This window comes from Ascaphus truei, chromosome 3 (assembly GCF_040206685.1).
Source record: "Ascaphus truei isolate aAscTru1 chromosome 3, aAscTru1.hap1, whole genome shotgun sequence".
Taxonomy (NCBI): Eukaryota; Metazoa; Chordata; class Amphibia; order Anura; family Ascaphidae; genus Ascaphus; species Ascaphus truei.
The window spans coordinates 241,805,905-241,828,270 of record NC_134485.1 but is presented as its reverse complement, the minus strand read 5'-3'; the positions used below and the strand labels follow the sequence as shown (position 1 = coordinate 241,828,270).

At 48.1% G+C, this 22,366-nt stretch overlaps 1 protein-coding gene across 3 annotated transcripts in view; it reads right to left on the bottom strand.

Annotated features, from left to right (window-relative positions):
* The window catches only part of RASA3 (RAS p21 protein activator 3), a 257,766-nt gene that overhangs the window by 197,547 nt on the left and 37,853 nt on the right, over positions 1–22,366 (bottom strand). The window contains exon 1 of one of the 3 annotated variants that reach the window (XM_075590461.1): positions 17,404–17,776. The exons of the other annotated variants lie outside the window; for them this stretch is intronic. Within the exon in view, the coding sequence (XP_075446576.1) occupies positions 17,404–17,455 (52 nt within the window). The 5' untranslated portion in view covers positions 17,456–17,776. Of the gene's footprint in view, positions 1–17,403; positions 17,777–22,366 lie in introns of those variants that run through there. 3 annotated transcript variants of the gene reach the window in all.

Below are 22,366 nucleotides of genomic sequence, written 5' to 3'. Positions count from 1 at the left end.
GTGCTACGGCCAGTGGAGGGGTGACCGGGTCTTGTTGGTGCCTGTACATGCGTAATATGGTGCGCATGCGAAGAAGGTAGCGCAAGCGGCGGCCAGTTGGGTGAGGCTCTATGCAGGGACTACATGTCCCATAAGCCTCTGGTACAAGGGACACCTGGCGCGCACCAGTCAATAGGGCTGCAGAGATCCCCTGCGCCTAGAATAGATACATTTGTCGCGCAGGCAGCCACGCCAGTCGGAGCTGGGACAGAGAAGTGTGAGGGTGTGCTCAGGGTGTCAGTGGTCCCTGAGATAGGCCAGAGACCCCTTATAGGCCCCAGCTAGGCCCCGACTCCCACTCGATTGTGGTTACTACAGGGACAGCCCCTCTAGATAGGGACATTGCCCCTTTATTATGTACAGTGTCAGGGACACAGCAACAAGGCAACGCGCAGTATCAGCGGCCTGTGGTCTGGGACCAGACCACCCCACAGATAGACTTCATAGTGGGACCCTCCAGCTGGATACCACCCCACGTTGAGGCGGACGCCATCGCTGACATCATGGGACAGAAGGGCCCTTTCTTTAGCCAGAGGTACCAGGTGCTGGAGCACCTGGCAGGTGTCAGAAAGTCAACAAGTGCACCAACTCTACACTCTCCCGGTGGGCAGCACTGTCCCACACACTTTGAGGTGGGTTGACTCCTTTGGACACCAGGGTGGTTAGGTGTCCAGGGCACCTCAGTACATTAGGAAAGACCCTACTAGGGTGTGGACAAGGTGGGGCTAGGGCCATGCAAGGCCTGTGTTATATGCGTTATAGTAGTCCAAGTTGCCTGCAGTAAACCTGTTATTATATACATCTGTGCGTAATTATTGCATTGGGTCCTGTGAAGGTGTTATCCGGCGCTGTCAGGATCCCTCACAGGTGGAGGCGCTGTCACCACACGATCCAGGTACACCCCAGGCTCCCCGCAGCGGGCCTTCTGTGAGCTGCAGGTAAAGCACCACACACACTTAGTAGTCGCCACATCTTCCAAAGCGTGGGAGAAATAGCGCTGAACTTGCTTTGCAAATAAATCGTAACCCACTTGCCGGGATATGTATCAAAGTCTCCTAGCTGCAAAACCAGGGCAAAGGTGGAGTAAGAAAATTACAGCATATTCAAGAGAGCAAAAAAAAAAAACCTCTGAATTCAATAGGATTGAATAGGACTCTGTTTTGAATCAGAGGCTTTGATCTAGAAAGCCCTTGGGAATTTGCACTGGATTGCAGGCACTCAGACGAGAAATGGTTAAAAGTACATTTACTCTCCCAGCATGAGCCTCAAAGGGAAGTGAAAGCTTTGTGAAATTGCATCCCCGGAGTGAGGCATTGCATCAGTAAGTATATGTGGCATTTCAGCTGAACCACCAATTGCAAGCAAAAGAAAGTGGGACCAGGACTCTGTATGGACCAAATTCAGCATAGCGGGTTTGTCATAGCTACGGTCAACTGAGGATACATCTGGCCAAAACCGCTGCGGGTTACATGGGCAGTGCAGGCAGGTCACAAAGTGCAAGAAGAATGAACTGTTATGAAGCACTCACAATGTGCATCGATTCTCCAGCAGCTTTCAATCTGTTTAGAAAACTACACTGAGATAGAGCATCTCAGACAGTGAATGGGTTAAAAAAAAAAAAAAAAAAAAAAAAAATTAAGTAATGGTGTTCGCAGAGTTTATTTTTCTCCAGTAGATCACATTTTAAATAATGACATGAAGCGAGATTAAAATAGAAAATAAAAATGTATTGTCTACTTAAGGCAACCTAAAATAAAAATCACACCCCCCAGAGGGAAAAAAAAAAAAATGGAGAAAGAAAACAGAGACATCTTTATACTAACGTGTCCCTGTAGGCAATTGGAAAGGATTAAACACTCAGGCATCTTGCTGGTAACCGTGCTCCTGAGAGCAGGGATGAGAAAAGGAGCACGACAAAGTAAAGCAAGGGTCAAGCACACATGGGAAGTATAATCCTAGTGCACGGAAAGGAAACAGATGTCTAGGGAGTAATCACATCATGAGGATTGCAATCCTTCCGCCAGGGCCCCAGTCATGAGTCAACTCATTCAAATCCATAATAGCGGATATTACCTGTCCGCAGGATGACCACCTGACGGCAAGATAGCAGGGGGCTCCTTGCCCTGACTCATGTGTATGAAGTTATTGTAAATAGAGACTATCGCACAATGCTCAGACAAGGTAAAGCTTTCCCTTTTAGCCTGGAGGCATGCAAGTACCTTCATCTAACACAGCAGTGGGCAACTCCAGTCCTCAAGGGCCACCGACAGGTCAGGTTTTCAGGATATCCCTTCTTAAGTCACAGACTGAACCGCCTGTGCTGAAGCAGGGATAGCCTGAAAACCTGACCTGTTGGTGGCCCTCGAGGATTGTTTTTTCCCACCCCTGACCGAACAATTAATTACAATAATGAAAGAATAATGGAGCTCTGTTGCTCTCTCTCTGTTCTTTACTCCCGACCTACCACTTCGCAATAGATTGCAAAGTTCTCCCGTGGAGAAAGGGTTAAATAAAATCTGTAGAGCAATGTTGGAGGGGGGTGGGGGTTTGGGGGATGGGAGGGAGGTTAAGGTTCCTCCAGCATCCCCTAAATTATCGTGACCCCTAAACGTCCCTCCTTAATAAGAAAAAAGCTTCTATAAAAGTTGTGTCTCGGACATTATCCCAGGTCACAGTCTTAGTTTGTTAAGAGGGCAATTGGGAGAAACATCTCACAGAATCCTATGTCTCATAAATGTCGCTCTCCGTACTAACTAGACATGGGAATATTTTTTTTTAACTAAATTTGTGTTATTTACATTTTTTATTAAATGTAAAAATATAAATTTAAAAAAAAATTGAAAGTTGCTCATACACCTTATAAATAGCGGCACCCACATCGTGTTTATGTTCCGCCACTAAAAAAGACCCACCTTTTTTCAAAAACAGATTCTCTGACTAAATTGGGCATTTTCGTAAGAAATATTACATTTCAGCGTGCGATTAAAAAAAAAAAACACTTTACCCATTTTAAGTTTCAAAATAAACCTGCAACAGATTTTACTCCAAACAAAGGGGCAGCAGTGGGACGGACTGCTTAAAACAATGCGGCATGTTCTCAGCGCGGCGCTGCCTGTTGACAAGTAGCCGGGTGGTGCCCGAGAGATTCTTGGTCACCATGCACCACAACTTGTTCATTCTTAAGTCGGAGTACAGGATACTGCACTACAAAAGTGTCTCTTGGTTTGTTACCCTCCTGATCTATTGAGTGAAACCATAATTCCCTTTGTTAAATCACTTTGGAAGCTACTTAAATAATATCCCTGGTAAGCCACTTTGGTTTACAGTAAGTCACTGCACAAAATGCAATCTGTTTCTACAAGATCATCTGGTCTCCATTTAGGTTAGATCCTGCTAATGCAAACTTCAACAGATAACCTTCCCCTAAATTTAGCACAGACATCTTCTCACATATACATACACACCAACGGCGCCATGTGATTGGCTGCATTATGTAACTTGCAGAAGTAGGTCCGCACGCTTCGAGAGCTACCGAACAAATGAACCACCAGCCGAGCCACTGCAACGCTGCCTACAAGGGCAGAGCAATAACACAGACATCGCGACAGCAGCACAGAAGATGGCTTTAAGAGGCCAATTTATTAGTCTGATATTTAAGATTAAGTTCCGTCATACTAAAGCGGTGGAAAAACAGCTTGTGTTCTCAAATACAAGATTATATTAAACCTTTACTGGCAAATGACTTCACTGATTTGTAGTCCTCTTATGCACTGAACAGTATAAAGCCGACTTGTGTAGAGCTAGAACCGAGGTGGGCAACCCTGTCGCCAATCGCCACAAGTGGCAAATTTGAGTTTGCCAGCTCCCACAGTAAAATGAACTTTTTCCTGGTGGCATGTGCTGGTTTCCGCTTTCTCAAAAAGTCAACGAAGTGAAGCAGCCTATTTTGATCTGGTTTAATACCGATTGGCCGGCGAAGTTAAACAGCAATTCTACTTGTTGCCAAGTAGAACAAAGAAAAACAAGTCAAACAAATATATAAGGGAACCAACAAGTGCACTGTAAAAAAATGCACTTAAAAAAGAAGGGTTAACTCAAAAGAACCCATGATGGGGGATACCGAGCAGAGCACCCCGCCTAACGCCCACTGGGAGGCAAACTCTGAAACCGTCCCAGCGGACTCGGCGTACGTGAACTCTGCCCGAATACGGGAGTGCACCAGCGCCCGGAACACTGCCACGATGTTCGTTGGGACCCCCCTCTCCAAACGCTGCTTCCTGGTCTTGTAAATGGCTACCTTAGCCACTGCCAGGAGCAGGTTGACTAGGAGATCCCTAGGCTTATTGTCTCGGGACACTGGGCACCCAAAAATAAAAAGATGAGGAGAGAAGTTTAACCAGAACTGCAGGAGAAGGCTCCTCAAGAAGGACAAGAGGGGCTGCAGTCTGGTGCAACTCAAATAAATGTGAAATACGGACTCCTGCTCGCCACAGAAAGGACAGGCGGCGGGGGAGTCTGTGAAGTGTGCCAAATACTCTCCTGTGCTCAGCGCTCCGTGGTGGACCCTCCAACTCAAATCCCCGGCGGGACGGGGAACCAAAGATGAATAGAGTTCCTTCCACCGGAGTCTCTCGTCCTCGTTCGCAGGGAATACCCGCCTCCAGATGGTATCTGGGCGGGTGACAAGGGCGAGGTAATGCACTATATGGAGCACTAGAGAATACAGGACTTTCCTCGGCATGCTGCGGAAACATGCCGGGGACATATCCCCCAACCTGCTGAGGTTGGGGGAAAGAGGAGCCCGAGGGGGTTGCCGTGGTTTGGGTTCCATGCAAAGATCCGGAGAGCTAGGATTGAAAGGTTGACAAGGCTCTCCGGTCTGCAATACCCCCTCGATGAACGTGCGTGAGTCAGGGTGGATGGCATTTTTAATCTCCTAGATCAAACGACGAGGGACACGGGCAGTAAGCATACCCATACGGGGCGCGAGCACCTCTGCGCTTACCCAGTCTCGCCGCTCATAGTCCAGGAGATCTCCGACTCTGGTCACCTGCGCCAGGATTAGTCGGCGGCAAATAGAGGGTGAATCCAACATCCGAGCCCCCACTGCCGGAATATACAGCAGGGGCTCGGCAAGGAAATCAACCCCCACCGCCTGTTCCTTCCTGGTCGCGGAGACCAATTTCCAGGCCTTCAGTAAGTCCCGGTAGTATGCCGGAAGCACCGAGAGGTCTCTACCTAAACCGTCAGGCCTGATGATAAACAGTTGCCGGTCATACCTCATATTGCGCAGCTGGCGAAAGAAACTGGTTGCCAGCTGGCACCACTGCGGAGACGGATCTGCGAATAGGTATCTCTGCAGGTACTGGAGGTGGAAAGTGTGTAACTGGGAGCGGACACACACCACTCCCTGTCCACCCTCCTCCAAAGGGAGACACGCAACTCCCACAGAGACCCAATGCTTCCCCATCCAGAGGAAATCCATCAACCTCCTCTGGATCTTGTTGATAAATTCGGGGGTTGGACCCATGGCTATCAGCCGGTGCCAAAGCTGACTGGTCACAGCTGATTAATCACCAGGGTCCTTCCCCTAAGGGAAAGCATTCTCGACAGATACACCCATGACCCCAGACGAGCAATGACCCGTTCTTCAAGATCACTGAAGTTTTCTGGGTCCGGGTCCTCCGCAGCAGACAGGTAGACTCCCAGATACTTGAGAGTATCGCTCCCCCACGAGATATTACGAAACGTGGGGGGCAAAGAGTCCACCTGTAAGGGACCCACCAATATGCCGGAGCACTTGGACCAGTTGATCCGAGCAGAAGAGGCCGCGGTGTAGACCTCTTGGCACTCTTGTGCCCGCTCTAGATCATCTAGGTCCTCGGCCACGAGGAGCACGTCATCGGCATAAGCCGACAGGACTACTTGCATGTCGGGCTCCCGCAGCACCAGCCCGGTGAGCCTCCTCCTCAGTAGGCAGAGGAAGGGCTCAATGGACAGCGCGTACAGTTGCCCAGACAGAGGACACCCCTGACGTACTCCCCGACCAAACACAAAAGGTGCCGTCAGGGACCAGTTGATCTTCACCAGACACTCTGCAGAGGCGTACAGCATCTGGAGAAAGCCCACAAATTGTGGGCCGAAGCCAAACGCCCGCAGGGTCTGCATAAGGTAACGGTGATCCACTCTGTCAAGCGCCTTCTCCTGATCTAGGGAGAGGAAGGCGAATGATAGACCAGTCCTCTGCGCGTAGTGCATCAGGTCCCGGACCAGAAAAATGTTGTCATGAATGCTCCGGCCTGGGACAGTATAGGACTGGTCGGGGTGAATCACCTCTGCCAGCATGGACTTGAGCCTCAGCGAAAGCGCTTTGGCTACGATCTTATAGTCCGTGCTGAGCAGTGAGACCGGTCGCCAATTAGAGATCTGACGGAGATCCCCCTTCTTCGGCAGCAAAGACAGTATTGCCCGCCGACACGAAAGTGGCATCTCACCGATCTCTAGGGCTTCGGCTAGGACCTCGGTGAAATCAGGTCCCAGCATCTCCCAGAAAAACCGGAAGAACTCCACAGTCAGCCCGTCTAGCCCCGGCGCTTTTCTGCGGGACATGAGACTGAGGGCTTCAGAGAGCTCGGCCAGAGTCAAAGGTAACTCAAGCCACTCCCTTCCATCCTCACCGACCGTAGGAAGCCCCTCCCATAAGACCCTGCATTTATCTGGCTGGATGAACTCCGGAGAGAAAAGATCTACATAGAATCTCCGGGTTCTATCCCGGATGCTCTCCGGGTCAGTCAGAGGGGTACCGTCCTCTGCCAACAAACATGTGATATGTCTACGGTTTCCCCTCTTTTTCCCCAGCGCGTAGAAGAGGCGCGACCCGCGATCCATCTCTCGAAGGAAGTTGATGCGGGATCGCACATATGCCCCCCGAGCTCTCCTATCTTCCAAGTCCCGGAGAGCGCACTTCCTCTCCACGTACATACTCTGCAGGTATTGGTCTCCTGCCACAGACAGCCGCTTCTCGAGATCGAGCACCTCATCCCTGAGGGCCTCGATCTAAGCATCGCGCCGCCCGCTGGCACCCTTTGTGTACTCCTGACACACGAGGCGCAGATGAACCTTGCCCACGTCCCACCACTGCTCTAACGTGGTAAAGTCTGACCTGCAACCTCTCCAGGCCATCCAAAAGTCTCGGACTGTCGTCGCAAACCCCTTGTCCTCCAACAACGTATTGTTGAAGTGCCAATATGCGGCCGAGGGTGCTGCAGGTAGCAGCGTCACCGTCACGGACACACAATTGTGGTCCGAAAACGGCGCCAGCCTAATGGCACTGGACTGGGCTCGTGACAGGCTGTGGCTGGAAATATACAGCCTGTCGATCCGGGACCAGGACATCCGTTCACCCCTAAACACCCTAACATGGGTGAACTCAGTGGATGCCTCAGGATGTTGTTCTCGCCAGACGTCTACCAAGGAGTAGCGGGTGATGACCTCCCGCAAGGCCGACGCAGAACACGGGTGTGGCTCCGGACCATTCCGGTCTTTCCGAGCCTCGAGGGTACAGTTAAAATCACCCCCGAGCACTATGTATTCGTCCGCGTCGACTGTCTCCAGGTATTCAGACATTCTGACGAAGAACTGCCTTCTCAGGGGTCCAGTGGCAGGAGCATACACGTTCAGGAAATTAAACGTGTAGTCCTCGTGTCGGACCCTGATATGCAACAGGCGACCTGGAACAACAGCTTTGGCAAGCAGCAGCTCAGGTTGAAAGGATTCAGAGAACAGGGTCACCACCCCACAAGATGTCGAAGTGAGGTGGCTGAAAAAGACCTTGCCTCGCCACTCCAGATGCCAGCTGGCTTCAGCCTCTGAAGTGGTATGGGTTTCCTGCAGGAAACTCACAGAATACTTTCCCTTTTGTAAAAAGGAGAGTACCTGGAACCTGCGAAACCCATCCTTACATCCATTTACGTTTAGCGTACCGATGCTCAAAGCCATTGGTAATCAAGAGTCTTGCTTCCCATAGGCGCTCAGGGTACTATACCCCGAGAAGCCTTTACGTGCTCTCGCAACACTTTGTTAAACTTTAGGACCCGAGTATGTTCGATAGTCCCGGAAAGTTTGGCCTTGTGGTTAGCCTTGATATATACTCTGAGAGAGTGGAGAATGACCGAAGCATCCTTCCACCTCTCAAGGGCCAACTACACCTTTGTATGTCCATGTCTACAGAGGGTATCATCCAGGAAACTATCTAGCTCCCGGGCAGGGATAATGGTGATCAAGGAGTCCACCGACTCCATGGTGCCAGAGTACTCCCCTCTGAGCCCCAACTCCCCAGGCTCCTCTTGGCTGCAGAATTCAAGACCCCCGTCCTTCTCTGCGGGGGCCTCTCTCAGCCCTAGATTGGATCCCCTCCTTGCTGTTTCCACAAGGGGGTCCACAGTGCTCTCCACCTCCATCCCCAAGTCAGGATGTTCAGGGGCAGCTGGTGGCGACATGGCAGAGGCAGTGGTCTCCCGAGAGTCCTCGGGGGCCACAGAAGCACACATGCCACGGGTGTTCGCATCACCCGCGGGAGGGCACTCACCAACCACGGGAGGGCCCTCACCATCCGCGGGAGGGCCCCCACCGTCCGCGGGAGGGCCCCCACCGTCCGCGGGAGGGCCCCCACCGTCCGCGGGAGGGCCCCCACCGTCCGCGGGAGGGCCCCCACCATCCGCGGGAGGGCCCTCACCATCCGCGGGAGGGCCCTCACCATCCGCGGGAGGGCCCTCACCATCCGCGGGAGGGCCCTCACCATCCGCGGGAGGGCCCTCACCATCCGCGGGAGGGCCCCCACCATCCGCGGGAGGGCCCCCACCATCCGCGGGAGGGCCCCCACCATCCGCGGGAGGGCACCCACCATCCGCGGGAGGGCTCTCACCAACCATGGGGGGGCACTCATTAACAAGGGCTTCATAGGGAGGGTCTTTCCCAGCATTCACTCCCAACAAAGTGCCTGCCCAAAACTCTGCACCAAGAGGGTTCAGGTCAGACAACTCCCAGATGTAATTGGTAGTGCTCACCACAACACCCTCCAAACCCTCATCCACGGGGGTCAGCCCTAACCCATCTCCTTCCTCTGGTGACGCAAACCGGGGCTTTTTATCCCTATGTGCGTCACCCGAAGGCGGTACAGCCGGAGGGGGATCTTGGCTGGCTCTGAAGATAGGTGCATTCGGCATGTCAAATTCACCGAAGCACAATTCTCCGGGGGATGCTCTCCAACCGAGAGGGGCGTTGGGAGGCTCCCCAACGTCCCCAGAGGCGTCGGGTACCTCCAGCTGCATTCCTTCCAGAAATTCGAGGGGGGGGGGGGGCTGTACCTTTGTGGGATCCGGCTTACACTGGTTAATCCCAACCAGTGGCGCGGACAGGACCACCTTGTGCGGAACTGATTTTTCTTTCCACTTCTGAGACTTCAGAGGGTAAACGTAATATAGTTCACCCTCCTCAACCTCCTCAATCACCCTCTTATTGGTTTTAGATTTGCTCTTCCTGGGAATTGATTTCCCAGGAGAGGGTGCCGCTGTCTCCATAGAAGGAGTTTCCTCCCGCTCCCCTTCACCCTGTACGGTGCTTACAATGGGGTTAGGGGGTTCTTGGGGGGGGACAGCGACAGAGGGTGACTGTTGTGGGGTGACTTTGTTCTTCCCCCTCTTTTTTGGGAGGAGAGGTTCAGATGTCACTGTTTGAGTTGCGACAGTGACATCTTCTGTGGTCCCAGGGGGGACCTGGGCCCTCGAGATCTTTTCCTTCTCCCTCTGTTCTTTGGGGAGAGGTTCAGATGTCACTGTTTGAGATGGGGCAGTGACATCTTCTGCGGTCCCAGAGGGGGCCTGGGCCTTCGAGGGCTTTTCCCTCTCCCTCTATCTTTGGGGGAGAGGTGTAGACGTCACTGTCCGAGATGGGGCAGCGACATCTCCTGTGGTCCCAGCACAGGGTGTTTCCTCCTGGGGGGAGACAGCGATAACAGAGGCTGGCCGCTCCAGGGCGACCCCCTCTCCTTCCTTCCGCTCTCCAGGAAGAGGTGCAGAAGTCACTGTTCCGGATGGGACAGCGACATCTCCTGCGGTCTCAGGAGGGACCTGGGGCCTTGAGGGCCCCGCTGTGGTGGGCACAGAGGTACCGGGTGTCTTGGCAGAGGGAGGGGCGGGTGCAGGAGTTGGGATGGGTCCTCTGTTCCCTTTGAGGCAACTCCTACGAGTGTGCCCCAGCTCTGTTGTTGCTGGGGTTAACGCCTGCAACTGCCACATGTGCCCATGTTGGAACTGGGACTGCAGGGGTTACGCTGCTAACAGGTGCTGGGGGAGGCGTGGCCAGGGCACTGGAAGGACCAGGCCTAGGGCTGTGACTAAGTGTTGCTCCTAGGGGCCACAGTTTTTGGTGTTCTGTAACCGGGCGTCGCCCCCGTTGCCGCACTAGTCCTATTCCCCTTTCCAGGCATGATAACAAATAAGCCTTTAAGTCAGGGGAAGGTATTGCTTAGTGAGAGAGGTATTAAGAGAAACTGTCCCTTTAAGAAGAGATCTCTCTGCAAGGGGAAAAAACAGCAGCTTTTAAAACCTGCTGCAGCTTTAAATCTTTTTCCCCTTATTAGTTACTCTCTCTCTCTGTTATAATAAGCAAGCACCACAATTTACAAGTCTTTATAGAAAAGACACAGAGCTCTCAATAGCAAGTGAGAAAAGGAATCAGGCCTAAGAAAAACAAAAGAGTGAAATTGGAAGTTTAAACAACCCGTAAAAACCTCCAGTAGTGAGGGAGGAGAGAGGGGATGAGACTGCAGTTTTTCAGCCAGCTAAACTGCAGCTATGCTGGGTTAAATCACTGCAGCCCCTGGGTGAAAACCAAAAACGGTTTTTAAGCCTGAAAATGCACCCAAAACCCTCTATAAAACTCCCAGTATACTCACAGTATACTCCCCCACAGATCCACAGCAAAATATAACAAATAAAGAAAGAATAAAGCTGATTCCTTACCAAATGCCTGGGAGCTCTGTACATACACTTCTGAGGGAAGCAGCAGCAGCAGGTGATTTTGCCGAGGTGAGTGAAGCAGACGAACAGTGTGTATTTTAAAATGTTCGATTGAGCAACCTAATTACTCAATTTTTACATGGTGCGGCGATTTTCACTTCTGATTCGCCGCACCTGTGGCTACATTGAAAAATAGGTTGCCACCTCTGAGCTATAACCTCACTAAAAACAGAAAACAATGGACGGATGAGTACGCAGCCAGCCAGATCTCCATACACGTGTACTGGTTACCAATTAGCAGCAGTTATTCCACCGATAAGTATATGAGTATATAAGTATATAAGTATATGAGTATATGAGTATATGAGTATATGAGTATATAAGTATACTGTATAAGTATATAAGTGTGTGTGCGTGCGTGCGTACACACACACACACACACACACACACACACACACACACACACACACACACACACACACACACACACACACACACACACACACACACACACACACACACACACACACACACACACACACACACACACACACACACACACACACACCATAATACTGAGTTAAGTTATGGTGAGTAAAAAAAGTGACAAAAACCCTCCACAGGAAAGCAAATATGCAAATACAGCTGTATGCTCATCTGCATGTCTTAGGCAGGTCTGCAACCCCACCTTTCCCCATAATCACCCAGCACACAGCACTTCCACTGCAGCAAGGGATTCTGGGAAATGACATGCAAATGAGCACACAGTGTCACTTTTTGCAACAAAAAACATTTTTAACATGGTTCCCTATAGGCTTAAGCTTGCTGCATGGTCACAGCTGTAAGGTTATGTGGGTAAAAAAAGTGACAAAAACCCTCCACAGTAAAGCATAAAGCAACTGTAAATATTCCTGTATGCTCATCTGCATGTCTTAGACAGGTCTGCAACCCTGTCTTTCACCATTATCACACAGCACTTCCACTGCAGCAAGGGATTCTGGGAAATTACATGCATCTCATATCTCATCTACACACATTATAGCAATCCTACAAAAAAAAAAAAATAATAATAGGAACAAGACATGGCCACCCCTACTCAAGATTTAAGTCACTTGGACCCTCTTAAAGAATACAGTTCAAAGCTAGTCACCTTGTGGATTCAAAACAAAATGCACTTGGCGCCCCAGAGCTGCTTACAGCTAAAACCGTACAGGGATTTTTCAATTAACTTCTTAACTCTCCACGCAGCCATTCCCAGCCCCCCATGTGTCCTCATCAGACCCATGTGGTTGTTCTCCTGAACATGTTCTGTAGTACACAAGTCATGGCAATAATCACCAGGGAACAAGCAAGCAAACTACAACCGCTTGCCTTTGTGCAACCAACATACACACTTTTACAGCGAGAAGGGCCAGAATCTGCACGGCATACGTGGCCCTTTCAATAACGAAGGGTTAAACGCCAACGTTTCTTGAAAGCGCATACCAACTCCAGCGAGTCACCATCCATTTCATGTTAAATGGCAAAGCAGCATTGGCTGGAAAAGTCCAAATAAGTTGAATACATTTGACAAATATATAGCGCACGTGACAATCAGCTTCTTTTGTAACTGCCAGTTAATTGTAGCGGTCCCCAATCAAATGAACAGATTTAGAAACCCATCGGGTCCAACAAATGTCCATCCAAGTTAAACTTGTCCAAGTTGAATGCATGCTCTGCACCTTAAATTATTGCACGCTTGGGAGGGGAGAAAGGGCCATTGACAAGTACCAAGAATTGGAAAGGCTGGAAAAAAAGGGTACATTTGAAAGGCATCCAAATTTTTTGAGAGGCCAGAGAGGACGTCCCCAACAGAATTTCCATTTGGAAAACTGTGCAGAGCATGTGCCAAAAAAAAAAAAAAAAAAAAAATGTAGTAAAAATCAGTACTGGTATAGGTTATGATTACGGAAGATCTGGAGCTTACTGGTCACTGAGAAAAAGTTCAGAAGAAAAGAAACGGACAAGAGCAGTCAGGTTACCGGGACCGTGCAGCTGGAAAGCTATGGTGCGGCTTTGAAGATTGTTAGGGCAGGCAATGGAAAGATACCAGAACTCATTTTTTCTGCAGGTGTCCCAAACTCCACTTGCTATTTAGTGGTAAACCTAAAAGATGCAGTCACTGTTCGTTAAAATCAAAATATAACTCTTTGTTCTTCCCTATCGTGCCTCAGCCTTGTCATTTCTGAAAGACTCGCTTGATCACAAAAAAAAAAAAAGATCTCAGTAAAAAGAATGAAAAAACCTGTGTGCATGACAAGCAAGGTGTCACATCCTGACGGATTTGTCAGTCCATACAAACTGGAGAAACAGACGTGGGAGAGGAGTCGGGGGGGGGGGGAATATTAAAAATTGTTTCAATGAAGCATTCAGGGTGTGAGATATAAATTAATTGTGTCGTGATTTAAAAGCAATAGCAGTGAAGGGGAGTTTAAACAAGTTTTGTGGTAAATAATGGATACAATGGAATCACACTTGTGCAGCTTTGAAGCTAGTAAGAGTTCTCTGAATGTCACAATGTAAATCTGTAAACCCATTACGTCTACAAACTGCACTACTGTAACCTACCGATGTAGCCAGACTTGCTGTTCTTGGCATCGGGGACAAACAAGCAAAAGTCTGCGATGCCGGGGACAGTGCCTGCCACGATGGAGCCGAAGGAAAGCCCCCGCCCGCAGTGTTAATCCTTCGGTGCCGTGGGGCGCAGCACCTGAAGACACCAAGTCAGTGTTGAGCAACTCCTGTCCTCAAGGGCCATAAAAAAGGTCAGGTTTTCAAGATATCCCTGCTTCAGCACAAGTTGTGCAGTCTTTGACCGAGTCACTGATTGAGCCACCCGTGCTGAAACAGAGATATCCTGAAAGTGTGACCTGTCGGTAGCCCTTGAGGACTGGAGGTGCCCACTCCTGTATCAAGTCTTGCCACATCCGTACAATGCAGGATTTTCATGGAAGCCGTTCAAACCCAGAATTTATGGAACCCTGACAAACACAAGAACAGCACCGGTGTTTCCTTATGTTTGATCCAGAGGAAACAGTAACCAGGTGAGGACTTGCTAATTGCCACAATGCAATGATCCCGTACAAATAGGAAATTTGGGCTTAAAAAACAGCTCTTTAAGATTCAGCTATTAAACGGAAAACTTGCTAACAGAAGAGGAAGCAGACGCTGGCCTCATGAATCATAATGACTGCTCCATGCTTATGGGAGATGAGGAACACTTGACGAGCCTTGTTTGCCCGTTTCCCCAATTACTTTTAGGAAATAAAGTGTGGATAAAAAAAAAAAAGTTAAAGGATTTATTTTTTTTCCCCACGTGTCAAAACGTGCCTCAAGTATCTTTGTGCATTTGCTCTTCCAACCTATGCTGGAAGGCAGTTTCATGCACCTAGGCCCATCACCTTTTTCAGTACGATCTTTCTCATAGTACAGATCAGCCCGGCAATTTTAAAGTCGTTTATTATATACAGCCTTTGATTATCTTTATTGAAAATTAATTACCTAAGCTGCCTATCGATTCGCTCTCCCATGATCGATCAGCAATAATCCTGCTTCCCCGGGTTCACTAAATGGCTACGTTTCAGTTTCAAATCAATCCTTCAGTCAGTGTAACTCAGCAGCTACAATATATTCTTATATTACGAAGGTAACATTATCTATTGTTACAGTTTGGAGCTCCAATTACTGGGAATATTTCCCACATATCACAAACAGGACAGTGTTGCAAACATCTTGCACTGCTGGGTTAGTGGGCTAAAACCTGCGACAGAAATCAAAGGATGCTCAGTGTATTAAAACGCATACAAAATTGCAGAGTAAGTATTAACCAATACTACAGAACCGATTTATTTAAATTTAAAAATAAATAAAAACACCTGTAGAATATTGAATGGAAAGGGCTTGCTCTTTGAACTTCAAAAGAATAACACTGTGTCCAACTATTGCGATTCTTTCAACAAACTGCTTTACAGTTGAGTCCAGTCCTGTGCAGCATTAGAACTACCAAGTACAGCAGGAAGCATCTTACAAAAGCACAACTATTTTTGCTGCAATCTGAAACAAATATTAAGCCAAGTGTTGCATGGATGAGTACTCTGCCTGGTGTGCTTCAACACACCTTGCTCCCACTCACCAAAGAAGTGCAACTTCAACTGCAAATCTTCTTGATGTTTACTCCTTAAGTTGTATCTGGGGTTTTTTTTTTAAATGCCATTCCTCCATCAGAAGCTCTCGTCCCTGGCAATGTGCGCATGAATACATTAGCAACTGTAATCAGGAAGATGAAAGCAAGTCTGAAACTCATGGATATTCATGAGAAACAGAAAAAGTTAACGCTTCAACTTCCTATAGTATTTATGAGGCTACAACGGTATGAAGTTAAATCATCGAAAAATATCTTGATGATTCTTTCCTTCTGACTGTGTATTTCAACATGGAGACACTACAGAATATGTCATCACTTCTGGTTTCCGAAAAGGACAAACAATAAAGGTAACGCGGCTTCAAAAAGTGACCCAAAAAAAATAACTAAAAAAACTACCGTGTAGAGGCCAGAGGTGCAGGACAATTCTTCACGAGTTTTGCTGCAGATGAAGCTTTAGAAAAAGTATAAGGCCGGACCCACAAGAAGAATTAAAAAAAAACCTCCCATGATATGAAACTGAAGCCTGTCAGCTGTGGGGATTTGCAGTAAGTGAGTCCGTGTGGGTACATTCACTGCTGTCCTCAATACTCAGTCACCTAAAGTAAGAGTTGAGGTTTCAAAAAGGAGTACAAAACATCTGACTTTCACTGACTGTAACCTACAACCGCGCATTCTTACTTACAGTAGAAGCCAGGCCGATTTCAGAGTTGTGTTCATCTTAGATGAAATTGTGTCATTTTTAGCTTGTCTTTTTTAAGCACTCCTTTGATTCCAACCTTCCTTCTGTGACTGCTTACCAGAGACATCACTAGTGCACTACAGCAGGCAGGGGTCTCCAAACCAAAACTGGCCCGCGAAAATGTGTAGAATATACGATGTACTGAAAAGTTTGGAGACCACTGCACTAGAGGATTAAACACAAGCATGTTCCAATAATGTTGACATTAGCGACTGAATGAAGTTGTCAGCAGGTATATTATAATCTCTCTCTCCTGGGCTTCATTTATTTGTTTATTTATAAAAATATTTTACCAGGAAGTAATACATTGAGAGTTACCATTTAGAGATGCATGTCTCAAGAACAGGAGGACTTCCAGAATTTTGAGTAGTGCCCCATTTGTACACAGTTAAATGCTAGGACTGTACTATTTATTACACATGGACCACTGAAAGTGGTCAATCAAAAATATAGCAGCACATTTCAGGTTACCACATACTCTGTGAAATACAATGACACAGGTACATGTACAACAAGTTAGCTCCCCAGAAGGAAATACAAATAAAATGGCATAGCTATTAAGGGTCTAAATTTATGTAATCTGCCAATCCGTCGCTTTCCTGCAATTGGGATGCAGACCACAACTGTCTTAAGCAGGAAACTCTGCAGAGCACAACTAATGAGTGACATTTCCTCTGCTTTCTGATGGATGAAGGAAGCACGCAGACAGCCAGATAGAGCGCACTGCAAGTAGCTGATAAGAAAACAAACTGCTATTGCAAGTGTGATCATTCCTAGAAGGAGGGACACATGCTTCATAGCGGTTTGTGTGACTGAACCCTCAGAACAACAAATACATAAGTAATGCAGTACTAATTGCAATAGTCTCAGGTAGCCAGACAACGACGAGTAGCAACAAAAAGTCCTAAGTTCATAGTAAATACTAAATAATACTTTTTGCCAGGCGAGCTTCATAAGTCAAAGCAGTGCGTTGTAGCAAAAGGGTTAACCCTACTTCAGTCACCAGGGAGATCATTGCTTTTACGCTCCCCAGCGCATTTCACAGTGTACGCTGCTTATCAGAGCGTTTCCCGACCATGCACGTTAGCTTATAATTGTGTTCTTAACCCTGGATGTTAGCTAGTTAAGTAGGTGAAGTAAAGGTTTGCATGTTGTCCAGGGTTGTGTATGCTGACATCAAACAATGAATCGCATGAAGATTGAAGCAGAGCCTAGAAACATTTTCAGACAGGAGGCCCATTAAGCCTAATATTTCACATTTGGTGGTGGAGGGCGTGGGGGGGAATCTTCATCTTAACTATAGAGCAGCAATCCAGAAGGCTTGCTAGTATTTTTATTTTCGTATGAAGCACGTTTCCCCCCCCCCCCCCCTCTCCCTAAGGGATATTATGTCGCTACCTGATGTATCCAGGTGCGGTGCATACCTGTTTGGTGGAACAGAAGACCTGAGAGCTCCGTGAGGGTATGACGAGGCATCCGGACAGGCTCTCAGTGATGGCTCTTATTTTAGCACAGCGCCTCCACCCTATGAGGATCCTGGGGCAGACAGGATGGTCCTCACAGGCATCTCTTCTCACGTGTTCACACAGCAAGCATCACACCAGAGATGATAGAACTGGGTTTTATTGGTTCAGTACAGCATTCCAGGCTCCATTTCATGAGAGCAGAACCCAGGGCTTGAGGCCCCAAGCACCCCTCCTCAGCACACCTTACCCCCAGACAGGGCAAGGCCTCAGCCCCACTCCTATCCAGGTGAGGCTTTACTGGCGTCTCCTCCACTCAGAGAGATCAGCACAGAACTCACTCCCAAAACCCTTACTCTAACCTCAAGAGAAACCCCCTCCCTCCCAGGGAGTGGCTTGTAAGCCGGCCCCCTATCAGTCATAGGCCCCACTGATAATACCAGGCTACTCCTGAATTGTATCAACTAACATGCATATATCATCATACCCAGGCCCTGAAGGATTTACTCCTAACACCGCCCGTTCTTTACTGGGACTTGCTGTGCTGGAGGGGACAGAGAATTAGTAGCCTAGGGAGACTTAGCTACACCTACTTGAACCAGGGGGTCACTTGGAGCTGATCTGTGGTCCCCACCCCATCCTGGCCCCCCCTTACTCAAATTCCTGGGCAGCCAATAATGTTTGTGCACCGGGCACAAAGCCCACGGGCTCGGGAGCGAGGCCAATGTAAAGTTGCAATATCATCAGGCGATGACATAGTTGTCGTTTTTTTGGGTCAGTCCGTTAAATTAAAAACTACAAATATATTCCAGGAACTGGGGGAGCCACCAGAGGATCAGAGATTTGCTCCCCTGGTTCAGGGAGTTTAAAGAGAAAATAATCTTATCATCTATTTTTTAGGGGGTTTGCCACTTTAAAAACTTTTGCATGATTATTATTATGATTATTATTATTATTACAAAATACTTAAAAGGAGCGATCCTCCCTGGTTTCTCAGGCACAGGTGAAGTTACTGGGATTTCAAAACCAGTAACTTCACAGTTACATATCTCAGGTGCCAGGGGGTCCCCTGAGCTGAAAATAGCACAGTTCAGCTACAGAGGATCCCTTCCCCCAAACTTCAAGTGGTAAAGGGAAGGGGGAGGGGGGGGGGAGGGGGGGGGGAGAAAGGGGGAAGGGAAGGGGGGGTGAAATAAAAAAATAACGAGTATACAGGATAGCTGCTTTAAAGCTTGACCTGCTCATCAGTGACTGCACACGTTTATTTGGATGTGTCAGACAATTATCATGTATTTATAATGCAGCACATATTCCGTAGCGCAGTACAATAAGGTTGGAGGTCAAAAAAAAAAAAAAAAAAAAAAAAGGAAACAAACACATTGACATACATTGCTCCAGTAGGCAAGGCGGGCCCTGCCCCAAAGAGCTTACAATCTATAAGGAAGGGTAGGTGGAAACAATGCACAAGGGGATAAGAAGGCTGGCGTGTTTCGGATTGTTCAGGCAGCTGTAACATCAGCAAACATCCGGAATCTTTTGGCTGTCGTCTTTGCTGTGACTCGGGTGGTATCATCTCCAAGAGAGAGTGAGGTAAAGTGATATTAGCTGCCCAGACCAGGCAACTTCTCTATACAACGGTCACGTTCATCAGCCTTAGACAAGACCGCTCCTGCCAACTTAAGGTACAACCCTGGCACATCCTGGATCTACTCGCAACCTCCAAAGAGCTCACACACAGCTGCTAAACTAAGCATTAATGGAGCAAGTCACGCTCTAATGTCGATTTCCTGCACTACAAATTCATACTAATAAACACTGCCCTTTCTCTTATCAAGCAAACCTACTTTTCTTCTCTCATACTCACTGTCCTCTAACCCTCAATGCCTATTTGGCACTTTAAACTCCCTTCTCTGCCCAACTGCACCTTTGCCCCCTTCCACCCTCACAGCCCAAGATCTCTCACAAATGAGATGTTATGTTTGAACTCTATCTCTTCTTGTCATGCTCCACATGCAACATGTGCCTCCCTTCGCACACCCTCAGCTCATTTTCCCGTGACGAAAGAGATCTTCGTACTCATCTCACCCTACAACCCGATCCCTTGATCCTATTCCCTCATATCTCCTCCGCTCCCTCTCTGGCATACTAAGCCCAATCCTAACCATTCTCTCTCTCTCTCTCTCTTTGGCACATTCCCATCTTCCTTCAAGCACACACTCATTACACCTATTCTAAAGAAACCCTCTCTTGACCCAACCTCTCTGTCTAATCTCTCTTCTCGCCGTTCCCTCCAAGCTACTTGAGCGACTTGTTAACAACAGCTTGATTTACTCTCTCTCTCTCTCTCTCCTCCAACTCCCTGCTTGACTCTTTGCAACCTGGTTTCCGCCCTCTACACTCTGAGACAACACTAACAAAAGTGGCCAATGACCTAGTCACAGCTAAGTCTAAGGGTAATTTCTCCTTACTAATTCTCATGGCTCTCTCAGCTGCCTTGGGCACTGTTGATCACCCCCTTCTCCTACAAACCCTACACTTCATTGGCCTCTGTGACACAGCATTTTCCTGGTTCAAATACTACCCATCCAACTGCTCTCCTAGTGTGTCCTTCTCAGGCATCTCCTCCTCTTCACTCCCTCTTTGTTGGGGTTCCACAAGGCTCTGTCCTTATCCCTCTGCTCTTCTCAATTTACACTTCTGCTCTTGGTGAACTAATACAAAAATTTGGCATGTAGCATCATCTCTATTCTGATGTAACTTAAATCTACCTCTACCTCTCCTGGCTTCTCCCCTTTCATCAACTGTCTCTCTGCAATCTCCTCCCCTCACATCTCAAAGACTCATCTCCAAATATATCCGTAAACGCCTCTTCCATTCTGCCCACAACATCCACCTCGCCTCCTGCCTTATTACCTCCTCTCACTTCCGACCTACAAGACTTCTCCAGTGCTGCCCACTCTCTCTGGAATTCCCTACCATGCACCATCAGACTCTCCTCCAGCTTTCACATTCAAAAACCTCTGAAAGCTCAAGGAAGCCTATCCAACATCCACCCTCCCCACCCTATAGGTACCAGCTGTGCAGCTGGACCAAACTCCATACTATCCAACACCCCCAAACCTTAACAGATCCAGCAGTGTGGCTATACCATACTCTTTCCCGAGGCATACTCCCTCCACAAGAAGCAGCCGCTTTACCTTTTGTTTCCTCTGTACGACGACAATAATGAGTGGTAATTGATCCCACAAATAAATGCAATAGTAACGTCTCAGAAGGTGGTCTTGCTGAACCCCCAAACCGTTGCTTAGTTTGCCTGTGTCCTAATCAAACCTAGGAGGACAAGCACCATAAAGCTTCTCCGCAGCCAACATTAACAAATGAACCCCTGCACTGCCAGCGGGAGCATGCAACATATAGCAAAGCAAGGGTTAAAAGGCTCGCATCAACTATACATTGTAAAAACATGTTGTGCTAAAAGTCTGCTATTAGTAAGTTAAGATCTCGTTAACATGTTTCAGTAGGAGGGGGCGAAGAGAAAAAATGCAAACCTGACAATTACCTTTTGTCCTTGACATATCAAAACAAGAGGGACAACCAGGGTCAGCTGTTTACCCATATACATCGGAGCACGTCGGGAGTACAATTCCACCCACACTTATCAATAACAAGCCTCAACCAACAGGTTCCAGCGCACGGAGGGCTCTCGCACACATCAACTTTGTACATTCATGCACCAGAAAGGTTTGTTTCAATGGTTAACAACATTTATTTTTTTACTTGGTCAACATAGTTTACCCTACACTGCCAGAAGCGTCTCTCTCTGGCATCAAAGAGGTTAAAAGCAGTTTGTCATAGGCAGAGATGTGCCAAGTCTTGAAGTGTGGCTAGTGAAAATATCCATTTTTCATCTTCCAATTTTTACATTATTATTATCTATTTGCTCTGGCCACCTTTTTTTTCAGATTTCACAAGTTTTTTGACAAAATTAGGCAGAAAAATGCCTGTAAGGGGGGTACCCACATTTCAGTTGCAGGAGGAGTTGCTGGTGCTTGGGAGTATGCGGGGATGCCGACATCCTTCATGGAGCGGTTGCCGTTTCATGAATTAATGCCGCAGTGTTGCACGTCTTCAGTCTTAGGCCCCTGATACAGAGGGCGCGCGACGGAGCGCACGGCGTCGCGCGGGCCTGTCGGCCGAGCCATTGTGGCCTGTGATCCACAGCGATGGGGAGGTCTGGCCGTGACATCACGTGAGCGGTTCTCCCTCATTGGCTGAACCGCCCACGTGACCCGGCCACCGCGCGACAAAAACGTCTTGCGAAAAATCTGCCGCGCCGTCATGCGCTCTATGGCCTACCTCATTGAGGTGCACCCTTTTGTTGGCGCGTGGCCGCACACAGTATGGACGTGGCCTTAGGCTGCAGAGACAGGCCTGTGGATATCACAAATGCAGCCAACACTATCCTGATATTAACATGCTGTTCTGAAACTCTCCAGGCTTTCCCCCGCCTCAAATTAATACACAACCACAAACACCAGCATTCATTTCTTCATTACCAACTACAATGTCAGTAGCAACTAGAATGTATAGCAGATGTGTCATTAAAAGGCCCTTCTCAACCGCACAAGCCTGATCATATTAATATATGGTCACTTTGTGGGCTGATGTTGGCACATTACATACAATCCCGTATCATATCAGAGAAAGGGGGGGGAAAAAAGCATCTTGTAGATCCTGTATATACATATAAAATGACAAGATTTGTTTGGAGAACAAAATATATTATTTACATACTTCAGGTTTTTGAGGCGGTAAAATCATTCAGTTTTGCCAACCACGACCGTACAAATACCACTAAGCATCAACATCAACCTTTCGGCTGCTAGAGAGGCGGCTCAGTGGGCACGGTCCTGGTCCCGGTTAC